The sequence below is a fragment of the Cantharellus anzutake genome (assembly GCF_015039405.1).
Source record: "Cantharellus anzutake strain C23 chromosome Unknown EI90scaffold_1, whole genome shotgun sequence".
In the NCBI taxonomy this organism is placed as follows: domain Eukaryota; kingdom Fungi; phylum Basidiomycota; class Agaricomycetes; order Cantharellales; family Hydnaceae; genus Cantharellus; species Cantharellus anzutake.
The window spans coordinates 1,625,419-1,652,976 of record NW_024066951.1 but is presented as its reverse complement, the minus strand read 5'-3'; the positions used below and the strand labels follow the sequence as shown (position 1 = coordinate 1,652,976).

The window sequence follows — 27,558 nt, the reverse complement described above, 5'->3', positions numbered from 1 at the left end:
TCCTTGTTTACATTGTGTACATTGCCGCTATAACCCCAAAAATCCAGCTCAGCTCATTCTCCACATCTTATGTTTGTTGGAATAACCATCAGTGTCATATCTGTACAATCCTGACCTCCGCTCCGGGCTCCCGGAACTCTGAACCTGACTTCCAGAGTCCTACTTCCCTTCTGCCACCCCCTCCTTGCTGACTTCCAAGAGGTTATCCCACCTCCGGCTCCAACACCACCTTCGGTCCGACTCCGGAACATTCCAGGCCCAACCTCATCCTCGACACCTTCCAGATGAGCACACAACACCTATGCTCCCGACTCCGGACCTCCGCTCCGGAATCCCGGTTGCGTCTCCGTCTCCGGAACCTCCGGTCTTAGCTCCGACCTCGGACTTAGACCCCACCTCCGCTTATACCCATTGTATTGGTTAGCTCATTCCATTTAATTACGTTTGCCAATATTCCGGAGTTTAACTTCCGAGTTCGGACTTTCCGGACTTATGTCAGACCTTGCAACTATTGCATTGCTCCATTCAATTCCGCTATTCTCCCTCATTCCTATTTGGGCTGCTGCTTTCTTTCTATTCAGTCAGCTGGCCATTCCCCACTCCCTTCCTCCTCCCTTCCTCCTTGGGCCTTGGCCCTTCACTCCTCCTTTGGGAAACACCATTGAGTCAAACACTTGACCCTCGGTGTTGTTCCTCCTTCCAGCTCCCTTTGTCTGCTTTCAGAGTACCCTTGCTCCTTTTGATTCCGGACCCCTCCTTATATACAATGTACATAGTAACTTGTAACCTCAGTCCGAAATCGACTTGATTCCCCCTAAGAGACTTCCCCTCTGCTAGATCCGAAATTAGGGACCCCTAGGACAACCAGCAATGGCACAGCGCTCCGCATGAGTTGCTGAGGCCAAGGTCCTTCCACACTAAGTCTCCGATTCCATTCCGGAGTCGTCCAAATCCGCCCGATCTAACACATCAGGGATGGAGTAACCTCCCTGGCATAATGGGCAAGTAGTGTATGGATGCACACTAGAGGTCCTGGGTTTGATACCAGGCTTGTGTCATGTCAGGGACGCATCCGGGGTCGAAGCGGTCTGCATGTAGCGTCCGGTGCTGAGGACCTCACAGGGGGTAGATCAGGTGTGCATACTGGCAGACCCAATGTGGGACAACAATCCCTGGCCACTTAGACTGAAGTGGGAATGTTGAGTTATTATTAAAAGGGAAACTATACTACTTACCTGAAGTGGGAATGTTGAGAAGAAGGTTACTTCTTCGGTTCCCACCCCAGGTGTGTTTATATACATGCAGCTTGGGTCACATGAGGTCCAACAGGAAGGAAGGGTGCAGGATGAGAGAAGAGGTACTGGGTGAGGTGGGCCCAGGTCGGGGCGGGTCGGGCGGGTGTGCCCTGACATGTCAGGGCACACTGCGCTGCGCTGCCTCCTTCTCCCTCTCCTGTCTGTCTTCCTTGCTTTCCATCTCCCTTTCCTTTCCTTCTTTCTCTACACGGATGACCTTCTCCTTCATACCTGTAGCCTGGATGCATGTTAGACACTGGTCCGGGGTCGGCACCGAAGGTCGCCGTTGCAGGCCACGATGGTCGTGATGCTGTGAACAAGGCCCAAGGGTAGGGCATTTGGCCTCAGCGACTCTAAAGGAGTGCTGTGCCCCCTAGCTGTCTCTTGGCCCTCATTTCAGACTTACTGGGGTTGCCTTGCTGGGGTCAGGACTTGGGGGTCGTGGTCAAATCGATATTAGAGCTAAAGTACTATAATGTAGTATACAGGATATATATAGGAGGAAAGAATGAATGGGAGCGGACCCGGTCCGAAGGCCGAAGGGCCCGGAAGCAAACATGAATGAATAAGGAGTGGGGTTGGCTGCACAGCGGCTGGCAATGACCGAGGGTCATGTCATATCCGTGCATACCCGACCCCGACCCGACTTCCGGACCTCCACCCTCTTCACCTCCGGAGTCATAACCTACCGCTGCCTTTCCGATACTCACCTTCGGTCTCGGCAACACACCCCTCCTCTTACCTCTCCTACGCCATCTCCGTCCGTTCCGATATCCACCTTCGGACCTGACTACTCTTCCTTACCTTCCCCTCTCTCATTCCTCCGCCACCCTTCCGCCAAGTTACGACCATCCACCGCTGTTCCGTACTTCACACTCGGACACCGTTCGTACCTTACTCCGAGCCTCCGTCATAGTCCATACCTCGGACTTTGACTCCACCTCGGTCTTAGTCCATTGCATTGGTGACCTCATACTACGTGAACACCATTGCCAATATTCCTCGGACTTCCAACCCCGCCTCCGTAACCTCCGTAAGCTCCGCAACCCCCGAGCTTCGCGGACCGCCTCCGGCACTCTCGCCGTTTGTAATGTATTTCTCGCAATTCCCCCTCATCCCTATTTGGACTACTGCTTCTTTCTATTCTAGCCAGTTAGTCATCACCCCCACTTCCCCTCATCCTCCTGCCCCTCTGGGCCTCGCCCACTCTACCTCCTTTCGGATGTATCACAGGTCTTGCCTTATGACCTTCGGTACCGCTCCGCTCCCTCTAACCCTTTGTTCCCGTTCGGACGTCTTCGTTCCGATTCGGTCACCCTTTGTTTCTCCTTGTGCTTTTGCCCCTTCCTTATATATCGGCGCTTGTACATACTCGTCTGTTTTCAGTCCGAAATCGACCTGAAATGCCCCCAAGAGACTTCCTGCTCACCTACTGTGAAATTAAGGACCAAATGGACAAACAGCAATGGCACAGCGCTCCGCTTGAGTCGCTGAGGCCAAGGTCCCTCCACGCTAAGTCTCCGATTCCACTCCGGAGTCGTCCGTTTCCGCCCATCTCTAACAGGTCAAAACAAACAATAACAGATAAATAAAGGAAGGAGCGTAGGGCCGTGATAGTGGCGATGGTATCATAGTGGCGCTGGACTCGGAGTTGGGCCAGAGTCGGGTGCGGGAATGGTAGCGGCCCTGTAGGGGCCAAGTGGGCAGGGTAGAGGAGTCGCGCTGGGCACAGTGCCAGAGGCGGACTTGGGGCAGGGAGGTTGGTGTGGCTGTGGGGGAGTCGGCCAGGTGCAGGGGAGCCTAGGGGCAAGCAGGGGAGTGAGCAGGGAGTCCTCAGGGAGAATAGGGCTGAGGTCAGGGCTCGCACTCACGCTCGCATAGTGGGAATGGGCTCGGGCGGCTAATGGGCCGGAATGCATGGCTGTGACAATGCATCCGATGCCAGGTAGCAGGGGTACCGTGCCGCCGGATGCACCCTGCCCCTCTACTTGTATTTCTCTTCTCTCTGGCACTTGGGATCACCCACGGAGCCACCCGCAATATCCTGGCCCCATCTGGGGGTGACATGGCACCCTCACATGACCGATTCCCACCTGTATATAAAAGCAGAACCGAAGAAGTAACCTTCTTCTCACTTTCTGCTTCAGGCAAGTACCCTAACTTAGTTTATGTCAGGGCACACCCGCCTGACCTGGGCCCACCCGGGCCCACCCGGCCACACCACACCCGCTCCCCGCTGTCTATCCCCCTCCCCCCTCCTTCCTCCCTCTCCTCCCCCCTCTTTTCCCCTTTTCTTTCCCCTTTCTTTATTTCATTCTTCTCATCTTCCTCTTCCTGTTTATTTCTTTCTATCTACACGGACCACCTTCCCTTGTATCGATGTACTATTGACCCGTCCGGCCCACACACCCCGGACGGCTTCCCGCTGTGCCCAGCACGCGCGCATGTAGCGGACGCTCTCGGGATCCCCCACGGGGACACCCGGATGCCTGCGGCTGCCTCCGAGGATGACGTGGCACCTGTCATGTGACTCAAGCCGCATGTACATAAATGTACCTGAAGTGGGAACCGAAGAAGTAACCTTCTTCTCACATTCTCCACTTCAGGTAAGTAGTATAGTTTTCCTCTTTAATAATAATAACACATTCTCCACTTCAGTCTGAGTGGCCAGGGACCACTGTCCCGGACCGGGCCCGCCAGTACGCACGCCCGCTCCACACCCCACGACGGCCTCAGTGCCGGGCATTACCCCCGGGCCCTCTCGACCCCGGACGCGTCCCTGACAGTTTAGCCCTTCATCCTAATAACAATACACTTTCTGCTTCAGCCTAAGAAGCTGTGGAGGGACATGAGTCTGAGGGAGGGCTGTCCGCTATACCGCCCCGCTACCCCACTACCGCCCGAGCCGCCAGCGCTGCCCCCACCTCTCCTGCACTGTCCCTGACAGCTTGTCCATTTTATGTCATTCATCCAGTCACCCAGTTTACATTAGTTGAATTCATGACATAAGTCTATAGTGCTGGCAACATGAATTTCTTCAATGTTCTGTCACTGCTGCTGGAAAACCAAAGGTCTTGACCAGTTCCGGCCTACCCATCCTCTGCCTGTGCCTCATGTCTTGATGCCTGACAGCATAGGGAATGGGCAGAAGCACAGGACAGAATTTTGAATACTGTCAAAACTCTGCCTACACTTGAGGACTTTTATGCCAAACTAGAAGCCGCCAAAGAAGAGGAATATCTCACACACACAATCCTTTTTCAAGGTGTTCATTTTGTCCAGATCACCTCATTGGGCAATGAAAACATTGTGGATGTGGGCCCTGAGAATAATGCAGGGAACGAAGCCTATAGGCAATATGGGGTTTCACAGTTGGCTAAATGTCAGGGACGCGTCCGGGGTCGAGAGGGCCCGGGGGTAATGCCCGGCACTGAGGCCGTCGCGGGGTGTGGAGCGGGCGTGCGTACTGGCGGGCCCGATCCGGGACAGTGGTCCCTGGCCACTCAGACTGAAGTGGAGAATGTGTTATTATTATTAAAGAGGAAAACTATACTACTTACCTGAAGTGGAGAATGTGAGAAGAAGGTTACTTCTTCGGTTCCCACTTCAGGTACATTTATGTACATGCGGCTTGAGTCACATGACAGGTGCCACGTCATCCTCGGAGGCAGCCGCAGGCATCCGGGTGTCCCCGTGGGGGATCCCGAGAGCGTCCGCTACATGCGCACGTGCTGGGCACAGCGGGAAGCCGTCCGGGGTGTGTGGGCCGGACGGGTCAATAGTACATCGATACAAGGGAAGGTGGTCCATGTAGATAGAAAGAAATAAACAGGAAGAGGAAGATGAGAAGAATGAAATAAAGAAAGGGGAAAGAAAAGGGGAAAAGAGGGGGGAGGAGAGGGAGGAAGGAGGGGGAGGGGGATAGACAGCGGGGAGCGGGTGTGGTGTGGCCGGGTGGGCCCGGGTGGGCCCGGGTCAGGCGGGTGTGCCCTGACACTAAACTGAGTCTAAACTGGATTCTAAATTGCATTTAAACTGGCCCAAATTTTGGCTCACGTGAGACCTCAGTTTAGAGCGACTTTAGCTCCAGTTTAGAACTTTGCAATAGGGCATTCACGGTGCTCTGGTCTGAAGTGCATCAAAAGTGCCTCAGTCCCAGCTCCCCTAAGTCCATTACTGTCAGGGTTCAGCACCCTGCCTTAGGGTGCCCTGGACTCCCCACCTACTTTACCCCCTTTTATTCTTTGACTGTTGCCTTGTTGTTGCCTTTGTGTGTTGTGTACATGCGCACACGGGATAGCGCGGGAACTTTCTGAGCGAGCAGCTCACCCAGAATGTTCCCACGGGTCACAGCCACAGTTCTGGGCGAGCAACTCGCCCAGAACGTTCCCACGCTTGGCACTGCCACCTGGATGTTCCCTCCGGGTCACACTACACAACTCTAAGAGCTGTATAGTTGTGGGCATGTGACCCATTCCTTTATATAGCAACCATGTGGGGAGATGAGACCTTTACCCTTCTTCTCATCTCATGCCCCGCATAGGCAAGTGTATATATTCCCTTTCTTTTACTATACATCTCATGCCCCGCATAGTGTGAGGACAGGTTAGATGAGGGCTGAGGTCAGGGAGCCTCCGAGTCCGAGGCCGGGCCCTGACAGTTACCACGCTGTATTATATAACAACTGCACAAGCTTGGGCAACTCTCTGAGTTGCATAAGTGCTGCATCCTTCACGTGTTACTGCAATTTGATCCAACTGTCCGACAGCACCCTTCCTCCACCTTTGTTTTCATCCATGTCTCACATTGTACATATGTCACTTGCAGCAACTCTCAAAATGAACAATACCGCATCCAATCTGCCTGTTTATTGAAGCACCCTAGCTCACCGGTCACTGCCCAATCTGATGTTGAGAATGAGTGACATTACAACCTATGATTATGTAGCTACAATACATGAACATAACACAGGTTGGTTGGGATTGTGGAAAATATGAATGGATGTTCTTTCACCTCAGTCTCATGTTGGAGAACTGAGGGAGAGTGCATGGATGTGGTATGAACGCAATGTTTGTGCTCTGTCATGAGGTCAAAGTGTCCGCAACATGGTAATTGCATGAAAGAGAACAAGGAGAAAGAGAAAAGCCACGTACTCCATGTCCCTAGCAGCCTATGCTATGATAGTTCCCATTGAAGTCCAAGACCATGTTGGAGTAGGTGACAGTGGAGACAGTGGAGACAAGATGATGGTGATGGGGTTGATGAAAGCGGACAGGTGATCTGGGATGAAGAACTGTATAGTAGACACACTCTCAGGGCTCACAGATTTATCAGCGGTAAGCCCGAGTTTAGATTCAGTTTAGAAAATTGACTTTAGGCCAATTGGGGCTCTTGAGCCCCAAGTCAAAGTGGCCGGTTTCGATGCAGTTTAGGTCCAGTTTTGTCACTCACATGCCACTTTAGAGATTTCACTTTGGATCCAGTTTAGCCCACTTTAGTCAACCGTGAAACCCCCTAATGTGTAAGGCTGGTTGGGGTGTGTCATGACCCAGCATATCTGTCACTTCCATCTACACGTCCTAGTGCCACTTGGCCCGTCCTGCCTGCTATCATCACCATCCATCCATCCATCCGTCCACCTGTCACCCTCATCTGCACTTCCTCCCCCACATGTGTACCTTCCAACCTAGGTTGCCCGCTTCATTGTTGTCCGCCCACCAGCCGGATGGCTTGCTAGACGGCCGGATGGCCTTTTCTCTTTTGTTCACTTGCGGACTATTGTTCCTCCTTTGTCACTCATTGTTCTTGCTTGCCTTTTGTTGACCAAGTTTTCCGATATTAACTATTTGTCTCTTTCTTCATTCATTAATATCGTGCTTGATCCACCACTCCTTCTGGGCCAGTCCTATTTAGTTACTTGTGTTTATAATGCATGTAGGTTACACTGGATGTACCTCAGTTCGTATATTGACTTGGATTCCCCCTCTAGACTCTTCTCCTCATCGTAAGGCTTCTGTCTGAAATTGGGACAACAACGTAAGAATGAAGCGCAGCGCTCCACCCAAGTCACTGAAGCTGAAGTCCCGCCCCTCCGACCTTATGAGCCCGGACGACTTCGCACACCCTGCAGATCATCTGGATACACGTCTGACATGTTCCTGACAGGGTGCCAGCTGTCAGGGCACAGCCCTGACCCCACTCACCCTCAGACACCCTCACCCTTCTCCTAACCACCCTCTCTCCACATTTCCCCATTCCCCTTATCCTTCCCCCCACTGTTTCACATAATGATGCGCGCGCGCGAACCCGTGGGAACGTTCTGGGTGAGCGACTCGCCCAGAAATGTACAGCCACAACCGTGGGAACGTTCTGGGCGAGCAGCTCGCCCAGAACTTTCCCACGGGTCACACCCGTTATGGAAAGTCGGCAGCAAGCGGGAACTGTATAGTTCCTAGGGTCCTTTTGTGTCGGCCTCACAGGGGGCTGAGAAGCTTACCCTTCTCATTCCCTGTGAAGGCTGAGGCCAGTCCCCTCAGCGACTTCGAGGAGTTAGCACCTGGGGAGAGTACCCCAGCTTCCACACTCGGCCTCGCCCTCCGGCCACTCCCAGCTGGGGTCCGGATCCTGACACCAGCCTTGGTGACTCCTCAATCCTCAGACTGTCGATAATGTAGACTGTATGGAGCTAGTATTCAATAGGGGGGGAGGAGAAGAGCTAAGCTCTTTTTCCCGACCCTGGACACTATATATATATATATATATACAGTTGTTATACATTGTTTATTATGAGGAATATTAAAGAATAAAGAATAAAGGAAATGTGCGCTTTGCACGCATCATCCGATCCCTGTCCATCCCTTACACAATGTGAGGATATACTTGGCTATAGATGGAGGTGTGTGAAGATTTTGGTAATAACACAAAGGGGCTGAGTGTTCTTTAGGTACCATGATATGATACAGCGGGTGGGAGTCAGGGGGGAGCTTCCTGCTTTCTTCTTCTGATACCGATGCACCCAAGATCAGCAAATGCAGGAAAAGGCTCAGTGTTAGAGACTGGATGTGAGACGATGGATACATCTCCATGGTGGAGGGCTTCAGCCTCAGTGACTCAGACCAGGAGCGCTGTGCCAAGTTACACGTCCATGCCCTAATTTACTTACTGGCAATGAGAACTAAAGGGGGATCAACTCTAGTCGATTTTATCACTGAAGTGTAACCTATGTACAAGTTAAGTATATATAGTTACAGCGAGGGTGGGCCTGTGAATAGCGGGACCGAGCAGAGCGGAGCTAACGGGGATAGATGTTAGCCGACTGAATATTACCAACAAGTCGGGTTGCAGGTTTAATGGAATGACGGGTTATGACCCACAAGCGGAAAGGAGGGATAGGCCTGAAGGTAGACTTGCAGGGCAAGCAAGTGAATTGCCCAGCAGAGGTGGGAATGCGCTAGCGGACGTCGGGGCTGTCCGGAGAGCTTCAGGGCTCCGTATTTAGGGAGGTGTAGGTAATATATTGAATTGGAGAGGTGGTGACCACTGGGGGGTTGGAGGTGATTGCGGAAACTGGGGGCTCTGAGGTTAGTGGTGGAGGAGCAGAGGTGATCCGGAGGGGCAGAGGTGATCCGGAGGAGCAGAGGTAATCTGGAGGAGCAGAGGTAATCTGGAGGAGCAGAGGTGGTCGAGGGTGATGGCTGTGGATGGATATGACAATGTCCATATCACTGAAGATAGGGGAAGCAAGTATGAGTTGATAGCAAGATAACATTGTAACCGCACGTGCACTGTTACAAAAATGGGGCCAGAAGCGCCCATTTTTGTCTGTTCCGGTGCAGGAATAGGGAAGGGGGTTGGACATAAGGGTTTACAGGTGGTTTCACAGATGGTTTAACATGTTGTTGAACAGGTAGTGTGGCAGCGGGTTTTTGTTGATTATTGATTGGTTAAACTCTATTACTATACAAATCATGTGATACAGAACCCATAAGAGTCTAAAATGGGAAATTCCCATTTCCATAACATGTGCGGTGAAGGAGTGAAGGGGTGTAGAAAGTAATGAAACAAAAATAATGGGAGGTGCTACCACCATGGAATGCTGGAGCATTGTGAATGAGTAAAACATGCAGCACACAAAGCAAAAGGGTATATATCTGTAAAGATATGAACACACAGATACGCATACCAGTGTGTTGTCATGGCTTATTTGTCCAACGTGGATTGTGTTGAAATAACCACCTCAGCCTAACAGGGCGTATGGTGTAATGGCAGTGCATGCTGAGTTCGCAATCCAGAAGACTGGAGTTTGATTCCCAGTATGTCCAACTTTTAGGTTTCCCTAATAGACCATGTGCAAATTCCAACATGGTGGACATTCTGCGGAATACACCAAGCACACCCAAATCTGGTTGCTGCCACGTGAGCTGGGCACGTGAAGTCAAGCATTAAATTAGCCGGTGTAGGAGAAATAATATTCAAAGAAGAAAACAATGATCTATCAGAATAGTCAACAAACAGGTGACAAGTTCAGATGTTTAACAGATCTCATGATCTTTATGAGACTGGACAGACATTAGAAGATCATTATAAATTATCTACACCCATGTAGCATGAGATTTAATCTACTACAAGCATGCCTAGAACCTGGCATAGGTGTAATATTCAAAGAATATATCCCTACAACAAGAAAATAGCACATAGACGGCAGAATAAGAAGGAACATTGGGAAAGAAATGTAAATATCTCGGGAACCAGTAAACTTTTGACTGTAATCTTTTTACCATCTGGAAAAACTGTTTCTTAACCTTATCCACGGTTTTGTTTCATTCTAAAAGCTTCAAAACTGACGGAGATATTGCTCAAACGGCGAAACACCTTATAATTCATATATATTTATTTGCTAATTCTTACAAAAAGTAATGTGACTCAAGGGAAATATATTGGCGCCTGGAAGTCTGGCGGACCGAATACCATATGACAGAGTATTCCCCGGCGCGGGCGGACAGTTTTTGATCGCATCAGAAGAGGAGAAAATGCTAAAAAACCGGATCTTGTATATTTTCCCATGATTCATCAAAACCTTTTGATTTTAAGCTCAAATAAATCGGAACAAAGGAATGATTAATGATCTGGATCTCGGATCATAAGCATAAAGTGATTCAGAAGTCTGCGGATCAGTTAATTAATTGGGAAGGCTCTAGAACATTAGTAATGATGCGGCTTCACAAAAAAGGGGTCAATTAGAGAACAGTCTAGAAAGTTCCTTTATAGCCGAGTCATTTCTAAAGATAACCGTTCGTAATTAAGGCGGTGTAGAGCATAGCTTCAGCGCTACAAGATCCCGCTAAGATCGGCCCAAAAGACAAAGAAATGAATTACTTATTGCTGAGTCATGTCCTAAGTCCATTATTAAGCTTACACAGCCCAAGCCCCTATATCATTCTAGAACTATCTATAATACAAATGTAGCACATGTAACTAGTGCGAGGCGTGGGAGTAGAGAGGTCTCTGAAAAGCATAAAAGGCCGCCGCTTCTGCCCCCTCTCAAACCTCAGGTAGAAATAAAAGTTTAATTCTCCTCACCAGTGGTTGGTTCGTTTGCTCCAAAAGATAAAAGCAAATATTAGTTGTTAGCTAATATAAAACTAACACGTCACTCTAAGCGTGAGTTAGGGTCAGTTAGACACAGCTGAACAAAAGTGTCATAGTGAGAATTAGTGAGAATTTGGTGGAGGGACTTCTTAATTGAATAATCTCTCAGCAATACTTGGTTATCACACCACAGGAGAAAAGTGAGCGATCCTGAACCTGCTAGATAACTAGCATGCACTCTAAGCGATAGAAAGAGCAGTTTGGTCACTCCTGTATTGAGTAACTTTTATTGCAGAATTATTTAATTAGTAGTTTTCCTTCAGTAAATTATCAGGAAAATCACGTCCTACTGAAAAGTGGTATATCTAGGTGTAATATTGACTAGAAATCATAGTAAAGTCAATATAGAATTTTATCCATAGACGATCTATACGTCAGGTGAGATCGTTGGGGGGTGTTTATTGTTGTTTAGACAGTGAACAATTATATATTTGGCAACCAAAACACGGTCAGTATGCAAATCAGCACAAACTCTAATATCATTATTGGACGTAGGAAACTGGTTACATAAGGTGATCCAGCTCCACTCCTTCACCGGCCTGACAAAGTTTCAGGGGGTGTAGCTCAGAGCACTAAGGACCCAAATCCAGCTGCTTCAGACCACATGATGTGGACATGTAGGAGATTAGCAGTAAGTCCGGCCTGAATATAAATTCAGGGGGTGATGGCTCACGGGTTGTTGGAACCCCGGTGGTTTGGGTCAAATGTGGATCACATGGTCAATCCAATGTGAAGGGGGTGTGTTGAAATAACCACCTCAGCCTAACAGGGTGTATGGTGTAATGGCAGTGCACACTGAGTTCGCGATCCAGAAGACTGGAGTTCGATTCCCAGTATGTCCAACTTTTAGGTTTCCCTAACAGACCACGTGCAAATTCCAACAGATTGAAGGTGTTCTCACTAGTAAGATGAGTTGGCATTCAGGTATTCTTTCTGCTCGAGCTCCCTCTTCAAAGTGTAGATGTGTTAGATCGAGCGGATTCGGATGACTCCGGAATGGAATCAGAGACTTAGTGTGGAAGGACCTTGGCCTCAGCAACTCATGTGGAGTGCTGTGCCATTGCTGGTTGTCCTGGGGGTCCCTAATTTCGGATCTAGCAGAGGGGAAGTCTCTTAGGGGAGAATCAAGTCGATTTTGGACTGAGGTTACAAGTTACTAGGTACATTGTATATAAGGAGGGGTCTGGAATCAAAAGGAACAAGGGTACTCTGAAAGGAGACAAAGGGAGCTGGAAGGAGGAACAACACTGAGGGTCAAGGGTTTCACTCAATGGTGTTTCCCAAAGGAGGAGTGAAGGGCCAAGGCCCAAGGAGGAAGGAAGGAGGATGGGAGTCAGGAATGGCTAGCTGACTGAATAGAAAGGAAGCAGCAGCCCAAATAGGAATGAGGGAGTATAGCGGAATTGAATGGGACAATCCAATAGTTGCAAGGTCTGAAGTAAGTCTGGAAAGTCCGAACTTGGAAGTTAAACTCTGGAATATTGGCAAAGGTAATTAAATGGAATGAGCTAACCAGAGGTGGGGTCAAAGTCTGAGGTTGGAGCTAAGACTGGAGGTTCTGGAGATGGAGACATGAATGGGATTCCGGAGCGGAGGTCCGGAGTCAGGAGCATAGGTGTTGCATGCTTGTCTGGAAGGTGTCAAGGTTGAGGTCGGACCCGGAATGTTCCAGAGTTGGACCAAAGGTGGTGTCGGAGCCAGAGGTGGGATAACCTCTTGGGAGTCAGCAAGGAGAAGGTGACGGAAGGGAAGTAGGGCTCCGGAGTCAGTTTCGGAGTTCTGGGAGCCCAACTGCATTCTAAGTCAAAAGTGATGTTGTATGAGAAAACTTAGAAAGAGTAATTTGTTGAGCCAGCTGACCTGAATACCCTGACAACACGCTATCGCTACCCTTCCAGCTCAGACTTGGTGGTAGAGTGTGTATGGGGATGCCCTTCGCTCTTTGGTACTCTTTGGCCAGGTTGGGCTTCGTGGCTGTCCACAACTTTGATGTACTCCCTGATTACCTTTGCTGCACTAGTGAATAGTGGTGTTGAGGTGATGGCCTTGGCCCATTTGGGGTTGCTGTGGGTTGTTTGGGTTGTGAGGATTTGCAGTGTGCACTCAAGATTTTTCATGAAGCCCTGTATTTCTTCTTCCTTGTTGGCTGTCTGGATTTGAAATAAATAAAGTCAGCAAATTTTCACAGTAAATTGACTATCATACTTTGTCAGTGTCTGATCCATAACCTACAACATCAGCCTCTGATGATGGAATGTCTGATATTGATATTTTAAGCTACATGTTAACAAAAGAAACACAATCAGTCTCTCATATTTGGGATATCCCTACCTTCTTGTTAAGAGGATTCCCATGTTCAGGAGATGGCAAGTGCTGGTGCTTAGTCAGCATCTCAGTCATGGGTATGAGAGAAGAGTCATGGGTCACATGAAATCTCCATGCACCTCTCAATAACTGGCCCCGTTCATCCATCCAAATGTCATCACCATCTGAAATAGAGCCTCCACCATCAGTTGCTGACTTGGTGTGGAGATGTGCAAGTCTGTAGATCAGCATGGTGCAACGTTGTGAGAGAGTTTCAAAGAAGTTAGATGGGAGCAGGCCTGTTGCTTGAACAGCCTGAACTAAGTGCTTGCAGAAATGTTGCACTTGTAGTTGTTGGGCCCCACATCTACACACCCATCTCACAACATCCATCCCATAGTCCATGCCACCAGACTGCCAAGCTGCAAGAGTAAGCCATGATTTTTTTGCTTGGGTTTGGAATGTCCTTAATGGTGGTGCTCAGCCAAGGTACCACCCACCATCCAGGTCAATCGATTTTTCGATTATCGCTGGAATTACACTCACAATCATTGTATAGATTGTCTGGTCAAGCCGGGGTCAGTGCATGAATCCAAGGTGCATATATTTGAGATATTGCCAATGTTTCTCTGCTGTCATTGTTGTTCGAAGGTGGGAAAGAAGAGAGGGGGAACTGTGTTGGAATAAACCATCAGGGATGGAGTAACCTCCCTGGCATAACAGGCGAGTAGTGTATGGATGCACACTAGAGGTCCTGGGTTCAATACCAGGCTTGTCCATTTTATGTCATTCATCCAGTCACCTGGTTTACATTAGTTGAATTCATGACATAAGTCTATAGCGCTAGCAACATGAATTTCTTCAGACTGGACCATGCCCATAGTTTCCACATTGCAGGTGTGTACCATGATGTCCACATATAGCCCCAAACATCAACTAACCCTCACTTTCTGCAGAAGGTGTACATCTCACGTACACATGCTTCGCAAATCTGGGAAGCATCCTGGTGAGTGCCACTTCGAGTAGGAAAGAATGGGTGCCGACAGAAATGTTGTGCTAGGATGCAGAGAAGTTGTTTATGATGGGCAGCAGGGAAAAACTCGTAGTCAGGGTCGGTGGACCATTTCTCATTTGTGTCAAATGCCCAGTCAGGTGCATCCTCTTCATCTGCTGCCTCAGTCTCCAGCTCATCAGGATTCACATTAGCTATGGACTGAGGTAAGTATCATTAATTTATATCGGTTATGTTGCTGACCTGCATGCATCTCATTGAGAGCCTTTGTTACCAAGTTCCAGACATCACTGGGTGAGGATATACCACCCTTGCCATCGCTGTTACCATCATCAACATCATCATTGTTGTCGGCCTCACTGTCAGAAACTCCTTCCACATCCCCTTTGCATATGGTGCCATCAAGTGGTTTTGTTGGTAACAGTGCTCCGATGCTGATGGACTGGCCTTGGAGTTTAAAGGAAATACAAGGTATGAATGAGTGGACAATTCTTATGTCAGCTTCATGCCTCTGACAATATTCCTATGTCAGCTAGCACCGGAATATGGTATTCTGGACATACAATGTGTGCTGGGAGCTGATCCCATTGGTTGAGAGGTGTTAGAATGGGGCGGAAACGGACGACTCCGGAGTGGAATCGGAGACTTAGCATGGAGGGACCTTGGCCTCAGCGACTCAAGCGGAGCGCTGTGCCATTGCTGTTTGTCCATTTGGTCCTTAATTTCACAGTAGGTGAGCAGGAAGTCTCTAGGGGGCATTTCAGGTCGATTTCGGACTAAACCAAAACGAGTATGTACAAGCGCCGATATATATAATGGAAGGGGCAAAAGCACAAAGAGAACAAAGGGTGACCGAATCGGAACGAAGACGTCCGAACGGGAACAAAGGGTAGGGGGAGCGGAGCGGTACCGAAGGTCATAGGGCAAGACCTGTGATACATCCGAAAGGAGGTAGGGAGGGCGAGGCCCAGAGGGGCAGGAGGATGAGGGGAAGTGGGGATGATGACTAACTGGCTAGAATAGAAAGAAGCAGTAGTCCAAATAGGGATGAAGGGAAAATGCGAGAAATACATTACAGGCGGCGAGAGCGCCGAAGGCGGTCCGCAAAGCTCGGGGGTTGCGGAGCTTACGGAGGTTACGGAGGCGGGGTTGGAAGTCCGAGGAATATTGGCAATGGTGTTTACGTAGTATGAGGTCACCAATGCAATGGACTAAGGCCGAGGTGGAGTCAAAGTCCGAGGTAGGGACTATGACGGAGGCTCGGAGTAAGGTACGAGCGATGTCCGAGTGCGAAGTACGGAACAGCGGTGGAAGGTCGTAACTTGGCGGAAGGGTGGCGGTGTCAGGGCCCGGCCTCGGACTCGGAGGCTCCCTGACCTCAACCCCCATCTAGCCTGTCCTCACACTATGCGGGGCATGAGATGAGAAGAAGGGTAAAGGTCTCATCTCCCCGCATGGTTGCTATATAAAGGAATGGGTCACATGCCCACAACTATACAGCTCCTAGAGTTGTATAGTGTGACCCGGAGGGAACATCCAGGTGGCAGTGCCCAGTAAGTGTGGGAACGTTCTGGGCGAGCTGCTCGCCCAGAACTGTGGCTGTGACCCGTGGGAACATTCTGGGCGAGCTGCTCGCTCAGAAAGTTCCCGCGCTATCCCGTGCGCGCGTGTACACAACACACAAAGGCAACAACAAGGCAACAGTCAAAGAATAAAAGGGGGTAAAGTAGGTGGGGAGTCCGGGGCACCCTAAGGCAGGGTGCTGAACCCTGACAGGCGGAGGAGAGTAGTCAGGTCCGAAGGTGAGTATCGGAGCGGACGGGGGAAGCGTAGGAGGATAATGGGAGGGTGGAGGTGTTGTAAAGGGGGAGCGGAGTAGTAGGAGCGTGGCGAGAGGTAAGGAGGAGGTGTGTTGCCAGGACCGAAGGTGAGTATCGGAACGGCAGCGGTAGGTTATGACTCCGGAGGTGAAGAGGGTGGAGGTCCGGAAGTCGGGTCGGGGTCGGGTATGCACGGATATGACAAGAGGCATGAATATTGGACTTATGTATAAATGGGAATTCAGCTACAGCCTGTGTTGGATCATATGGAGCAGGTTGATGCCGAAGGATTGAGAGACGTTGTTTGACTGCTCTTAAGACATGCCAGAAGCATAGTTGATATTTTGCATCTGGGAAGACATGGGTGAAGGCATTGATTTCACTCCGGCCTTTGTCCGAGTGGGTGACCTTTGCTGTTATTCCCCACTTATCATGGAAGTGACATAGCCATGTTGTAAGCATGAGTTCCTTGCCACCTTTTTTTGGATTTTTGGACTTCGCTCTCATAAAACACCAGCCAAGAGGCAGCCCTGAGCCTTGCACTTCTCCCAGTAAGACAAATAATTCCCAGTTGCCAGTTGCACATTTCCCTTTGGGCAAGCCAGGTTAACAGGTGGGTCCGAAAGAGTGGATATAATGTATGCTCACAGGCTGAATCCATTATCAGTTCCTTGATCCGACCTCCCCACAATTCTAGTACAGTAGGAATTAATATCCCAATATACTCATAGTCCTCATTTTTACCCAGGTTGATAACTTGTAGCTGATGATGCAGGCCATCCCAGGCACCAATTTCACTTGCTCTTCTCAGAACATCAGCAAAAAATTGTTATGTGTCAGGGACGCATCTGGGGTAGAGGGGGTCCGGATGTATCGCCTGGCAGAGAGGCCCTCACAGGGTGTGAACCGGGTGTGCGTACTGGCAAGTCCGGAAAGGGACGGCAGTCCCTGGCCACTCAGACTGAAGTGGAGAATGTGAGAAGAAGGTTACTTCTTCGGTTCCCACTTCAGGTACATTTATGTACATGTGGCTTGAGTCATATGACGAGTGCCACATCATCCTCGGAGACAGCCGCTGTCATATCCATGTAATCCCAACCTCCGCTCCGGGCTCCTGGAACTCCAAACCGACTTCCAGAGTCCTACCCTACTGCTGTCCGTTCCGATATTCACCTTCGGACCTGACACCACACCTCCCCTCACCCCTCATGCCACCTCCACCCTCCCGTCCTTCTCCTACCCTTCCACTGTCCGTTCCAATATTCACCTTCGGTCCTGACACCACACCTCCTCTCACCCCCCCATGCCACCTCCACTCCTCTGTCCCTCTCCTGTCCTATCTCCATCCGCTCCGATACTCACCTCGGACCGAACACCACCCTCCTCCTACTCCTCCTCCCACTCCTCCGCTTCCTCCCCACAACACCTCCACCCTTCCGTCACCCTCCTACTCTTCTCCCGTCTGCTCCGATACTCACCTTTGGACCTGACACCTTTCCTTCCTCCTTCCTCTCTCTCCCCTCTGGCCCTCTTCCGTCGACCCCCCGCCAAGTTACAACCTTCCGCCGCTGTCCCATACCTCATACTCGGACACCGCTCGTACCTTTGCTCCGAGACTCCATCATATCTCCTACCTCGGACTTTGACTCCACCTCGGCCTTAGTCCATTGCATTGGTGACCTCATACTATGTAAACACCATTGCCAATATCCCTCGGACTTTCAACCCTGCCTCTGTAACCTCCATAAGCTCCGCAACCTCCGAGCTCCATGGATCACCTTCGGCACTTTCGCCGCTTGTAATGTATCTCTCGCATTTTCCCCTCATCCCTATTTGGACTGCTGCTTCTTCCCATTCTAGCCAGTTAGTCATCATCCCCACTTCCCCTCATCCTCCTGCCCCTCTGGGCCTTGCCCTCCTTACCTCCTTTCGGACGTACCACAGGTTCTGCCTTATGACCTTCGGTACCGCTCCGCTTCGGTCTTCCCTTTGTTCCCGTTCGGATGCCTTCATTCTGATTCGGATCCCCTTTGTTTCCTTGTGCTTTCGCCCTCCCATTATATATATTGGTGCCTGTACATACTCGTTTTAGACCTTAGTCTAAAATCGACCTGAAATGCCCCCTAGAGACTTCCTGCTCGCCTCCTATGAGGACCAAATGGACAAACAGCAATGGCACAGCGCTCCGCTTGAGTCGCTGAGGCCAAGGTCCCTCCTTGCTAAGTCTCCGGTTCCCCTCCGGAATTGTCCGCCCTCGCCCAGTTCTAACAGCCACGGCCATCCAGGTGTCCCTGTGGGGGATCCCGAGAGCGTCTGCGGTGTGCGCATGTGCTGGGCACAGCAGGAAGCCGTCCAGGGTGTGTGGGCTGGACGGGTCAATGGTACATTGATACAGAGGAAAGTGGTCCATGTAGATAGAAGGAATAAGCAGAAAGAGAAAGATGGGAAGAATGAAATAAAGAAAGGAGAAGAAAGAGAGAGAGAAGAAAGAGGGAGAGAGGGAGGAGGGGGGAAGGAGAGGGATGGACAGTGGGGAGCGGGTGTGGTGTGGCTGGGTGGGTCCGGGTGGACCCGGGTCAGGTGGGTGTGCCCTGACATTATGCTCCTGAGTGCTCTGGAGTATGGAGAGCACTGGGAGAATCAGGAGGAGATTGGCTGGTCCAGGAACAGCTCATTTCCTCCAGAGTTGGCCAGGTACTCCAGGGCACTCCCAGGAGGGCATGGAGCATTGCTTTGTGCACAAACATATCCAGTAAATACAATTTAAATGCTTCAAAGTGTATAGGGGTGGTATGGGAACATCCTAGGATGTCCTGAGACGTCCTGACAATTCACTTTCAATTCAAATGTTCAAGTAACGATTTCCTTAATTCACAATCCACTTCTGGAGCTGTGTGCATGCAGAATCATGAGTTGGAGTAATAATACGAAATAGAGAGGCGATTGAGAGAAATTTATCGTAAAAATCCCGATGGCAAATGGTTGAGAACTGATGGAGAAATGTGTGATTCTCGGTTCACTCAACACCGCATGGGAGTGGTGTGTGTGGGAAATGACATGCAAGGTCAAAGTTCAGTGCCTCTCAGATGTCAAAAAAATACGAGAAAATATGTCAAGCTTACTTTGAGGACATGTATTGTAGTGCACAAACTTTCAGGACATTTGGACTACTGTTCAGTGAGATAGGGGAAATGCACAATGTATTCCCCGCTCCTCCCATACTATCTTGCTCATTTCTCCACCATTTGGAATGAGACCAACTGCGTTGGAAAGCTAAGGTTTAGTATAGTTGAATGGTGTAAAGTTAGAACGGTTATGGTTATGGGGAGCGGTTGAGGCTTCCAACACAAGTTTGGGTTTCCAGGCAACTTTCTTATTGTTCTGTCTTTTTCAATTTCTTTTATTAGTGTTTTCCATTTCTTAAACCCAATTGGAATGTTCTTGAAGCTACCATAGCATATATTTCTGTTTGTTTTCACAGGGAAAGGTTCATACACCACAAAATAACTATTCTTATGGATTTTACACTGTAGCCCACACAGCGCACAGGCCCAGTCTTGCCTCCATTTGCACATCCATTTACGGCCCACATTACTTGTTCTTTCCAATTTTCTTTCTATTTTTCTGAAACCATTTTCAGTTCCTAAGCAGGATTCTCATGCACAGCATAACTTTCAACTTCTTACTCAACAGTCTCCACAACTATGCATTTATCCCCAACGTTCTTATGCTCGATCGATAGAGCACGATTGGCTCTCCTACCATGCCCACTTTCGTGCTGAATGGACAAATATTAGTAGAGGTTCTGATTCAACACCATGCTGAATCTCATGTGGACTTGACAGCACCTGTCAATGGTGGTACCTCAAGAACCACTGGGCCAATTTGAATAAAATTGAGCTCGTTGGAAAGCTGGAGGAGAGGAGAAGTTAGTGTGGCTCAAAAAAAGGCATGGAAAGGGACGGTTTGGTTTCGCGTCGACCTTCTTTCATATCAGGCTGCTCCAGCAGTATTTCCCCCATTTCTCCCCTTCTTCGTCGATTTACACATATTTTGTATCATTGGAAAGCTGTTATCAAAATGGGTCGAACTAGTCTGTAGCGGAGAGATTTGGTTCAGCCGTTGTGGAGATCGTCAACTTTATTCATTGTGTTGCCATCAATCGGCATAACTTGCAAATATATTGACAAAAATGCCATCAATTTCTCTCAAACTTGGTACTATAAGAAGAATATTCTCCACGGGCATTCAGGATATTTTTCCATATTTTTAAGGCTCCTGAGAGACTCTGAATGTCGACTTTTTCCCTTTTCCCATGCAATCCATGTTCAGTGAATATTCATGACAACACATGTTAAAACTTGAATGTGGTAATATATATGCTTACATGCGACATAACATGTGTGTTCTTCATTCTGATACCTAGCTATAAGGTTATACATTTCCTTACAGAATGTTAGCCAGAGCTTGTATGTACTTGTAAGTGATGGATTTTCCAAATCAGTGGAGATTTGACAGAGATGCCAGCCTTGCAAGCTACCCATAGTAGGTGCATACTGGATATGGTTATCTACAATGGCTTGTAAAATCCCCAAAATCTTTATAAGCATTAAAAATCCCCTTGAAAGCACCATGGTGTCAGGGGATGGACCCTGTTATAGGAATGGAGTCTCTTGTGACCGTGTCGACTGAACGTCCACCATGGCGGGCCCTCCTTCTCCATATCCTCCCTTCTCTTTGTTACCTTCTCCCCGCTACCCCCCTTTCTTACACGTTCACTCTGCGCTAAGCTTTCCCTTATCGGGTTTTGGTGCTGGCCGGAATATTTATTCTATTTCGCGAGATTTCTTGCGATCATTTCTTATTCAATAGTTAGCGTCACGTTTATGTATGGCAACAGCCGAAAAGACGGAACCGAACGAATAACACACCATCCTCTTCTGTGCAACAACTGTAAACCTCCTTGTGCCAACACTGTATCGTCTGTGTAAGATTGTGTATGTCTCGGTCACCATCTATATGGGTCATCCCTGCCGAGGTTGACGACTCTAGCCACGGATCATCGAGTTCGCGCGTGACTCAACTCAGGTATGCACAATCACCTTTTGTTACGACTCACGTCTGTCTCACCTTACGGTGAGCATCTGGTTAATTCTACGGACGGATGGGTATTCGATACAAGCCCATTCCCTTCGTCGCCGGTACGCTCTCGCGAGTGCCAAATAGCTGTCGAACCCACCACATGTCGTTCGACCTACGATCGACTAACCCCTCCGTCACCGGTATGCTCTTACGAGCGCCAAGTACCCGTTGACACATATACAGACCGTCCGCCAGATGAATGGTCTCATACCTTGTTGCCAGTACGCCCATCTGGGTGCCAAGTATCCGTCAACCCAGCCTCTGGCAGCTCCCTCAAGGAGCTAGAACATCACTCGTTGCCGGTACACCCAATTGGGTGCCAAGTACCTGTCAACCTATTCTCAGGAAGCTCCCTCAAGGAGTCATTATCTCACTTGCTACCGGTACGCTCCCTCGAGCGCCAAGTACCTGCTAGCCCTATGTCCTCGACTAGTCCCGCTCTGGACATTCTCTCAACCTGTGATCCTATACACCCACGCACGGTACACTCACGTAATGAGTGCCAAGTATCCGTCGTAACAGACTCCCGTTCACCGCGAGGCCTCAGCTTTCTGTCAAAAGCTCCACAGCCATCGGACAATTCTAATTACACGACTAAACCGCCCTACATACATGAGGTGGACGATTCTAAGTCGTCTATAAGGACGGAAAGAAATGGATTGCCCTTAACCCATTTCTTTAACAGACCCCTCTCTCTATAGCCCACAGCCCTGTGTGTAAACAGCCTATCCTAAGGCACAACCTACTGTGGGTAAGAAAGTGAGAAGAAGGTTAACTTCTCACTTTCCCACAGTGGCCCAATATGGCGAAAACTTCCGGGGATACCCGGAAGTCACATGAAGGTAGGATCCAGGGACCGGAGCATGTGGTGCATGGATCATGCAGTGCAGGAAGCATGCGCGGGAAGTGGAGCGGGTCCGGATGCGGGTCCGGGTCCGGGCTAAGTCAGGGTATGTGCCCTGACACATGGCAGAGTATAATGCTTGAAATCATTGAGAAACATTGGCCATTCCCCCACCTCCACCCTAATTCCCTTAATATTCAATTATCTTTTCCATTTTCCTGTCTACTACTAGAGTGCGTGCGTTGCACGTGTCCCCTGCACAGCTCTGAAAACATTTTCATTGGTACATGGAAGACAAAAAAAAAAGTACAAAGTAGTGAGGGGGGAAGAAACTCAGCAAAACTGCAAAAGATATGTCCCACATTGTGGCAAATTTTTCAGATTTTATTATATGGAACATCTTGATTTTATTTCTGGATGTTTTTATGTCAGGGCCCAGCACCCAAGCCCTGACCCCACACCACCTCCTCCCCTTCTCTACCAGTTGTTGTTTCACTGCCCTGTACACTTGTGTGAGCACGGAAGTGTGAGAAGACCTCCAGACACTGCCACAGTTCTGGGCGAGCTGCTCGCCCAGAATGTTCCCATGCCCTCTGAGTACTGCCACCCGGACCCTCCCCATAGTCACACCACTCAACTGGGGAACTGTACAGTCTTTCCTTTTATGGGCGCCATGCAGGGAGTTGAGAAGGTTACCCTTCTTCTCAACTTAGTGCCCGCATAGAGTGCCCACATAGCATAAGAGTACTTCCGGGTCCCAGGCCGGGCCCTGACATTTTACTTCATGTTGTTCCATGTTGCCATGAATTTTTTTTCGAATTTTTACCTTAAAACCTTTACCCATGTTTGGAATCTCCAGATTTTAATACTAATTTAATCCATATTTATCTATGTATTTACTGTACATTGTAATAGGAAAAGCATAACTGAAAAGTGACTAATACAAAAGTATTGCTACTACTATTGGTCCACACCCATTAATGAAAACAATAAAAAATGACTGATACAGCAAGACATTACTACTTGAACCCATTTAGCTACTTATTTAGCTACTTATTTAGCTATCTATTTATCTACCTATTTTATCTATTTTGTATGCCAAAGTCACATGGGAACAAAAAAGAGTTGCTCCCATGGGAGGGAGGTGCTGGTTTTGAGTGGGGGTATTAGTACTTTTGTGCAAATGTCTGTGTGTGCAAAAGTTGTGGGAGGTGAAACTCATTCGCTTATGTGGATTTCCTGAACATATACAGGTGATTTACACATAAACCTATCATATCTCTGTCAATTCTCATCCGTTTCTCCTCGGGTTTTTTTTTATGGACGCGTCTCAATGTCTTCTACACTTCGTATCATTGTTCCAACTCATCGTTCGGCGATCCCGAGGAGATTATGGCGATTTTGCTCATTTCCCACACACAAACTGTATGGCATTAATCTTATATCTCGCTTAATACAGCACCAAATGTTCTATAACTTTACGTACCATTTGATATATTATTAGCGCAAGTATTAGGTATTTTTACATATTTTTAAGACATCTGTGAAGCGCTGGAGCTGGTTTCCCACGCACAGATCATGCGCAGAACTGACACTGGATTTGTATCTCTGTCAGTTCTTGACCGTTTCTCGTCAAATTTTTTTGCAATGGGCCCGTGCCAACTTTTTATCTATTTGGTATTGTTAGTGTAAGTCGTGAATCAGCGTGTATGAGGAAATAGCACGACTTTTCCACAAATAGACCATGTACATTAGTATCTCTGTCAATTATGATTCGCTCTTCGTCGGGTCTCTTTTAATGGGCTTGTACTAATGCCCTTGCTATTTGTTATTATGGGCGCACATTGCGAGTCAGCGTTTATGAGGCAGTGGAATTTTTTTTCACAAAAAAAAGCATATACATAAGTATCTCTGTCAATTCGCATTCGTTTCCCGTCATATTTTGCAAAGAGGCTTTCACTGACTCTTTTGTTATTTGGTATTATTGGAGCACATTGCGAATGAGGATGTATGAGGCAGTGGGACGGTTTTTCACAATTTTTCACAACAAAAAAGCATGTACATTCGTATCTTTGTCAAGTCTTGTTTGTTTTTCGTCAGGTCTGTTTCAATGAACGCCTACAAACGTCCCCTATACTTTATATTATTGGCACACGTTGTCAAACAGCCTGTATGAGGCCATGGACACTATTTCCCACACACAAAACATGTGCTGGCATGGGCCACCACTTGTATCTCCCTCAGTTCTCAACCGTTTACCTTGTAGTTTTCTGCAATGGGATCAAGAAAACGTTCTCTCAATTTGTTATTATTGCACCACGACAGGCTAAGCTGATGGCATAACTGTTGGAATTTGTACACGTGGTCTTGGGAACCTAAATGCTAAAATATGGACATTCTGGGAGTCGAACTGCAGAACCCTGCATAGGTACCAAGAGTGTGTTACCATTACACTAAATGCCTGCATTAGGCGGAGGTGGTTTCTAACATGTTGGAGGAACTATGTGCTATGGGAGGCCGGACGAGTTTTCATACAGCCACATTCCTGCAGTAGCATGACTACTTAGTCTGTCATATCCCGGAATCCCGACCCCGTGCGCTCCCACCACATCACACCTTCCTAACAATTTCACCATCCCCTACACCACGCCTCCCCACTCCCCAAGTCACCTCCCCTCCTGACTGTCTCAGCTCCGGTCTGGTTGCGGCACACCGAGCCTTGGCCACTCCCATCCCGGAAGCTCGGTTCCAAGTCGGAACATTCAGAGACTCCAGATTTGCTCCGATATCCCGACGGACCTCCGACATCCCGTGACACACCCTTAAACCATTTCTCCACCCATTTCATCTATTTGAGTCACCCAACATCCTTCGGATACACAACTCCGCTTTCAGAGTTACCTGCTTCCTTCGGTGGCCCCACTCACGTCATCACTTATTAGTCACCCTCCACTCTTAGCATGACTATTTTCTCCTTACCATTCAGTCGGCTAACCCCCCCTTACCCATTTCTCGTTCCCATTCATTTCCGGTCTGCCCTCTATGGTCCGACACCTCGGTTCCCTGTTTAAAAGATATCGTTCGGGACCTTTCGGTACCTCTCAGTATCATTCGGCACCTTTCGGTGTCGTCCCATTGTCATTCGGACTTTGGCTAAGTCCTTTCCACTCCCCTTTATAAATACCCATAGATTAGAACCTGTAACTCCTCAGTTCTAATCTCGACTAAAATGCTACCCAAAGTCCCTCTGAGTGAATCCTGTTCCGTTCTACAAGATACCTCAGACATAAGAAATACAAGGACTAACTGAGACGTAACGGAGGCACAGCGCTCCCTCCGAGTCGCTGAGGCCGCATCCCTCTTAGAGCCTCTTGTACCATCCAGCAGAACCGGGCTTCCTGGAGAAGCTTCGGTCCACCACCGGAGCTCTTGGATTCCCCCTCTAGTTGAGCCCCACCTGCATTCGGACTCACGCATTTCCCCCTTCGATCCGGGTTTTTGACATAGTCACAACACCTCTTTTATATTTCGGACTAACCCATGCCAGGCCACGGATACATTCATTCATTTGAATTCATTTCCTTTTCCCTCAGTTCTTCACGCATATTAGCTGAGACTGAGGTTAGTTACATTCCTTTATTACTATTTCCTTTACTATTGTAACTTACAATATGTACATTACCTTCAGCTTCCCACTTATAGGTAATATATTAGTTCTTCACGCATATTAGCTGAGACTGAGCTTCCCGCTTATAGTCCAGCTCCGAGATCAAGTGTCGCTCATCAACAATAACTTTCATTGGCCATGGCCTCCACGAAGTGAATGAGAGGGACGTGACAGAGTGCAACGATGTTGCAGCTAAAATAGGGGATAACCTGGTCAAAAGATGTGATGGAAGTGGAGTGGATATTTATATCCTAGGTGCTGGCGTTGACCGTCGGCACAGCTGCTTTGGTATGAATCAGGTCATTCCCGGTAAGGTGCATATCTCTTTACACACTCTGTGTCATATATGTTCACTCATACCTATTTGTGTATGCAGATTTTTGGTCCATATAAGGATGGTTATAACGGTCATGACACATATGTTGCCACACAGGCAGTGGGGCTAGGGTATGGCCCAGCAACTGGTGCCAAGGTTATTTTGGTCAAGACTTGTGACGATGGTGGTGTGGGATATCTATCCAACCTGCTCAGAAGCCTCAGCTGGGCTTTTCAACAATCCGGCTTTCGTGAACGCCCTTCCATCATTGTACTATCTGCCGGCTTAGTTGGGGACAATTACTTGGACCAAGTCATCCAATCTCTCATAAACCATGGGTTGCACATTGTAATAGGTGCAGGGGATCAAAGCATGAATGCAGGAGATTTCAGTCCTCAACGTCTTGCTGGAGTTGACACCATTGATGCTATTGACAACGATGGCAATGTCGCAACCTTCTCCAACTGGGGACATGCCATCACTGCTTTCTACCTGGGTGTCAGGGTTAAAAGTGCCTGGACCAATAGCGAGACCGATTCAATAGAGCTGAGCAGTACTGACGTGTCAGCTGCAGGGGTTGTGGGGGTGTTAGCCATCGAGTTAGGTCAACATGCTCAAAGTCCTGATGCCCTAACCAAGAACATGGAGTGACATGCCATTGCATGAGTTCGGAATCCACCTAAGGACACCACAAACTTGGGGGTAGTCAGTTGGTGACTTCATCCCATTGAAATTGAAGTAGACATACATTCTGCAGGACCTGCCTTTTCAAACTTTCCCCTTTTCCTACCCACTTCTTGTACTCAGTTGTTTATGTGTTTGTAATTCATTTTGTTGTGGGAGAAACTAGCGATGTAGTTAAGCACTGTAGGAATGCAAAAATTACAACACTAAAACAACCAGAAATCATCTCGGAAAATTAGATAAAAATCATACAACCTCACGGACGAGAAATAAAAACAGTAATAAAATCATAACTCAGCAAAATGAATTAAAATAAAATATCAGAAAAATACTGAAGAACAGAGTCAATGAGCTGAACATCCACAGGAGCTTTCAAGTCTAGAGATTAAAAGATGGTCCAGAAAATGAAGAAAAACAGCAAATAAAACCACATAAAAACAAAAACAAGGTTTCCTGTATCAAATAAAATCTGAGAAATTCGCAATAATGTGGAAAAATAGTTTTATGAACCAGCCTAGTCAGCCATCTAATGGGGGTATTTACTAGTGGATGTCCTGGGATGATTCTATAATTCAATCAAATTTATCTTATTCAGGGTAGACATTCAAAACATAATGCCACAATTGAATCTGATTTCCCATGACAATCCTCAGGCTGCTCAACTGTCTGTGCACAATGCTGGCCACTGTCTGAAGGGGTGTCAGCACTGTTTCCCACAGTCTCAATGCACTTTATACAGATGGATAGCCCCTTTGAATAGCTTCCAGAATATATATTTTGAGATTGAATTGACCAATAAATCATTGAGGAACAAAATACTTTTTTG

General features: G+C 48.2%; 1 protein-coding gene and 2 non-coding genes across 3 annotated transcripts; all 3 read left to right on the top strand.

Moving 5' to 3' along the window:
• The first annotated feature begins 9,542 nt into the window (after positions 1-9,542).
• Positions 9,543-9,616, top strand: EI90DRAFT_t8. The gene has a single exon. It is a non-coding gene; the product is annotated as a tRNA-Ala (tRNA).
• Positions 9,617-11,711: 2,095 nt separating this feature from the next.
• Positions 11,712-11,785, top strand: EI90DRAFT_t9. The gene has a single exon. It is a non-coding gene; the product is annotated as a tRNA-Ala (tRNA).
• A 14,171-nt stretch (positions 11,786-25,956) lies between these two features.
• EI90DRAFT_2902211 (peptidase S8/S53 domain-containing protein) lies at positions 25,957-26,699 on the top strand (the record flags this gene model as incomplete). The annotated part of the gene is made up of 2 exons (XM_039054084.1): positions 25,957-26,046; positions 26,109-26,699. Coding segments are annotated over 2 exons (681 nt in total), but the record flags the coding sequence as incomplete, so codon positions are not given.
• Positions 26,700-27,558: the final 859 nt, after the last annotated feature.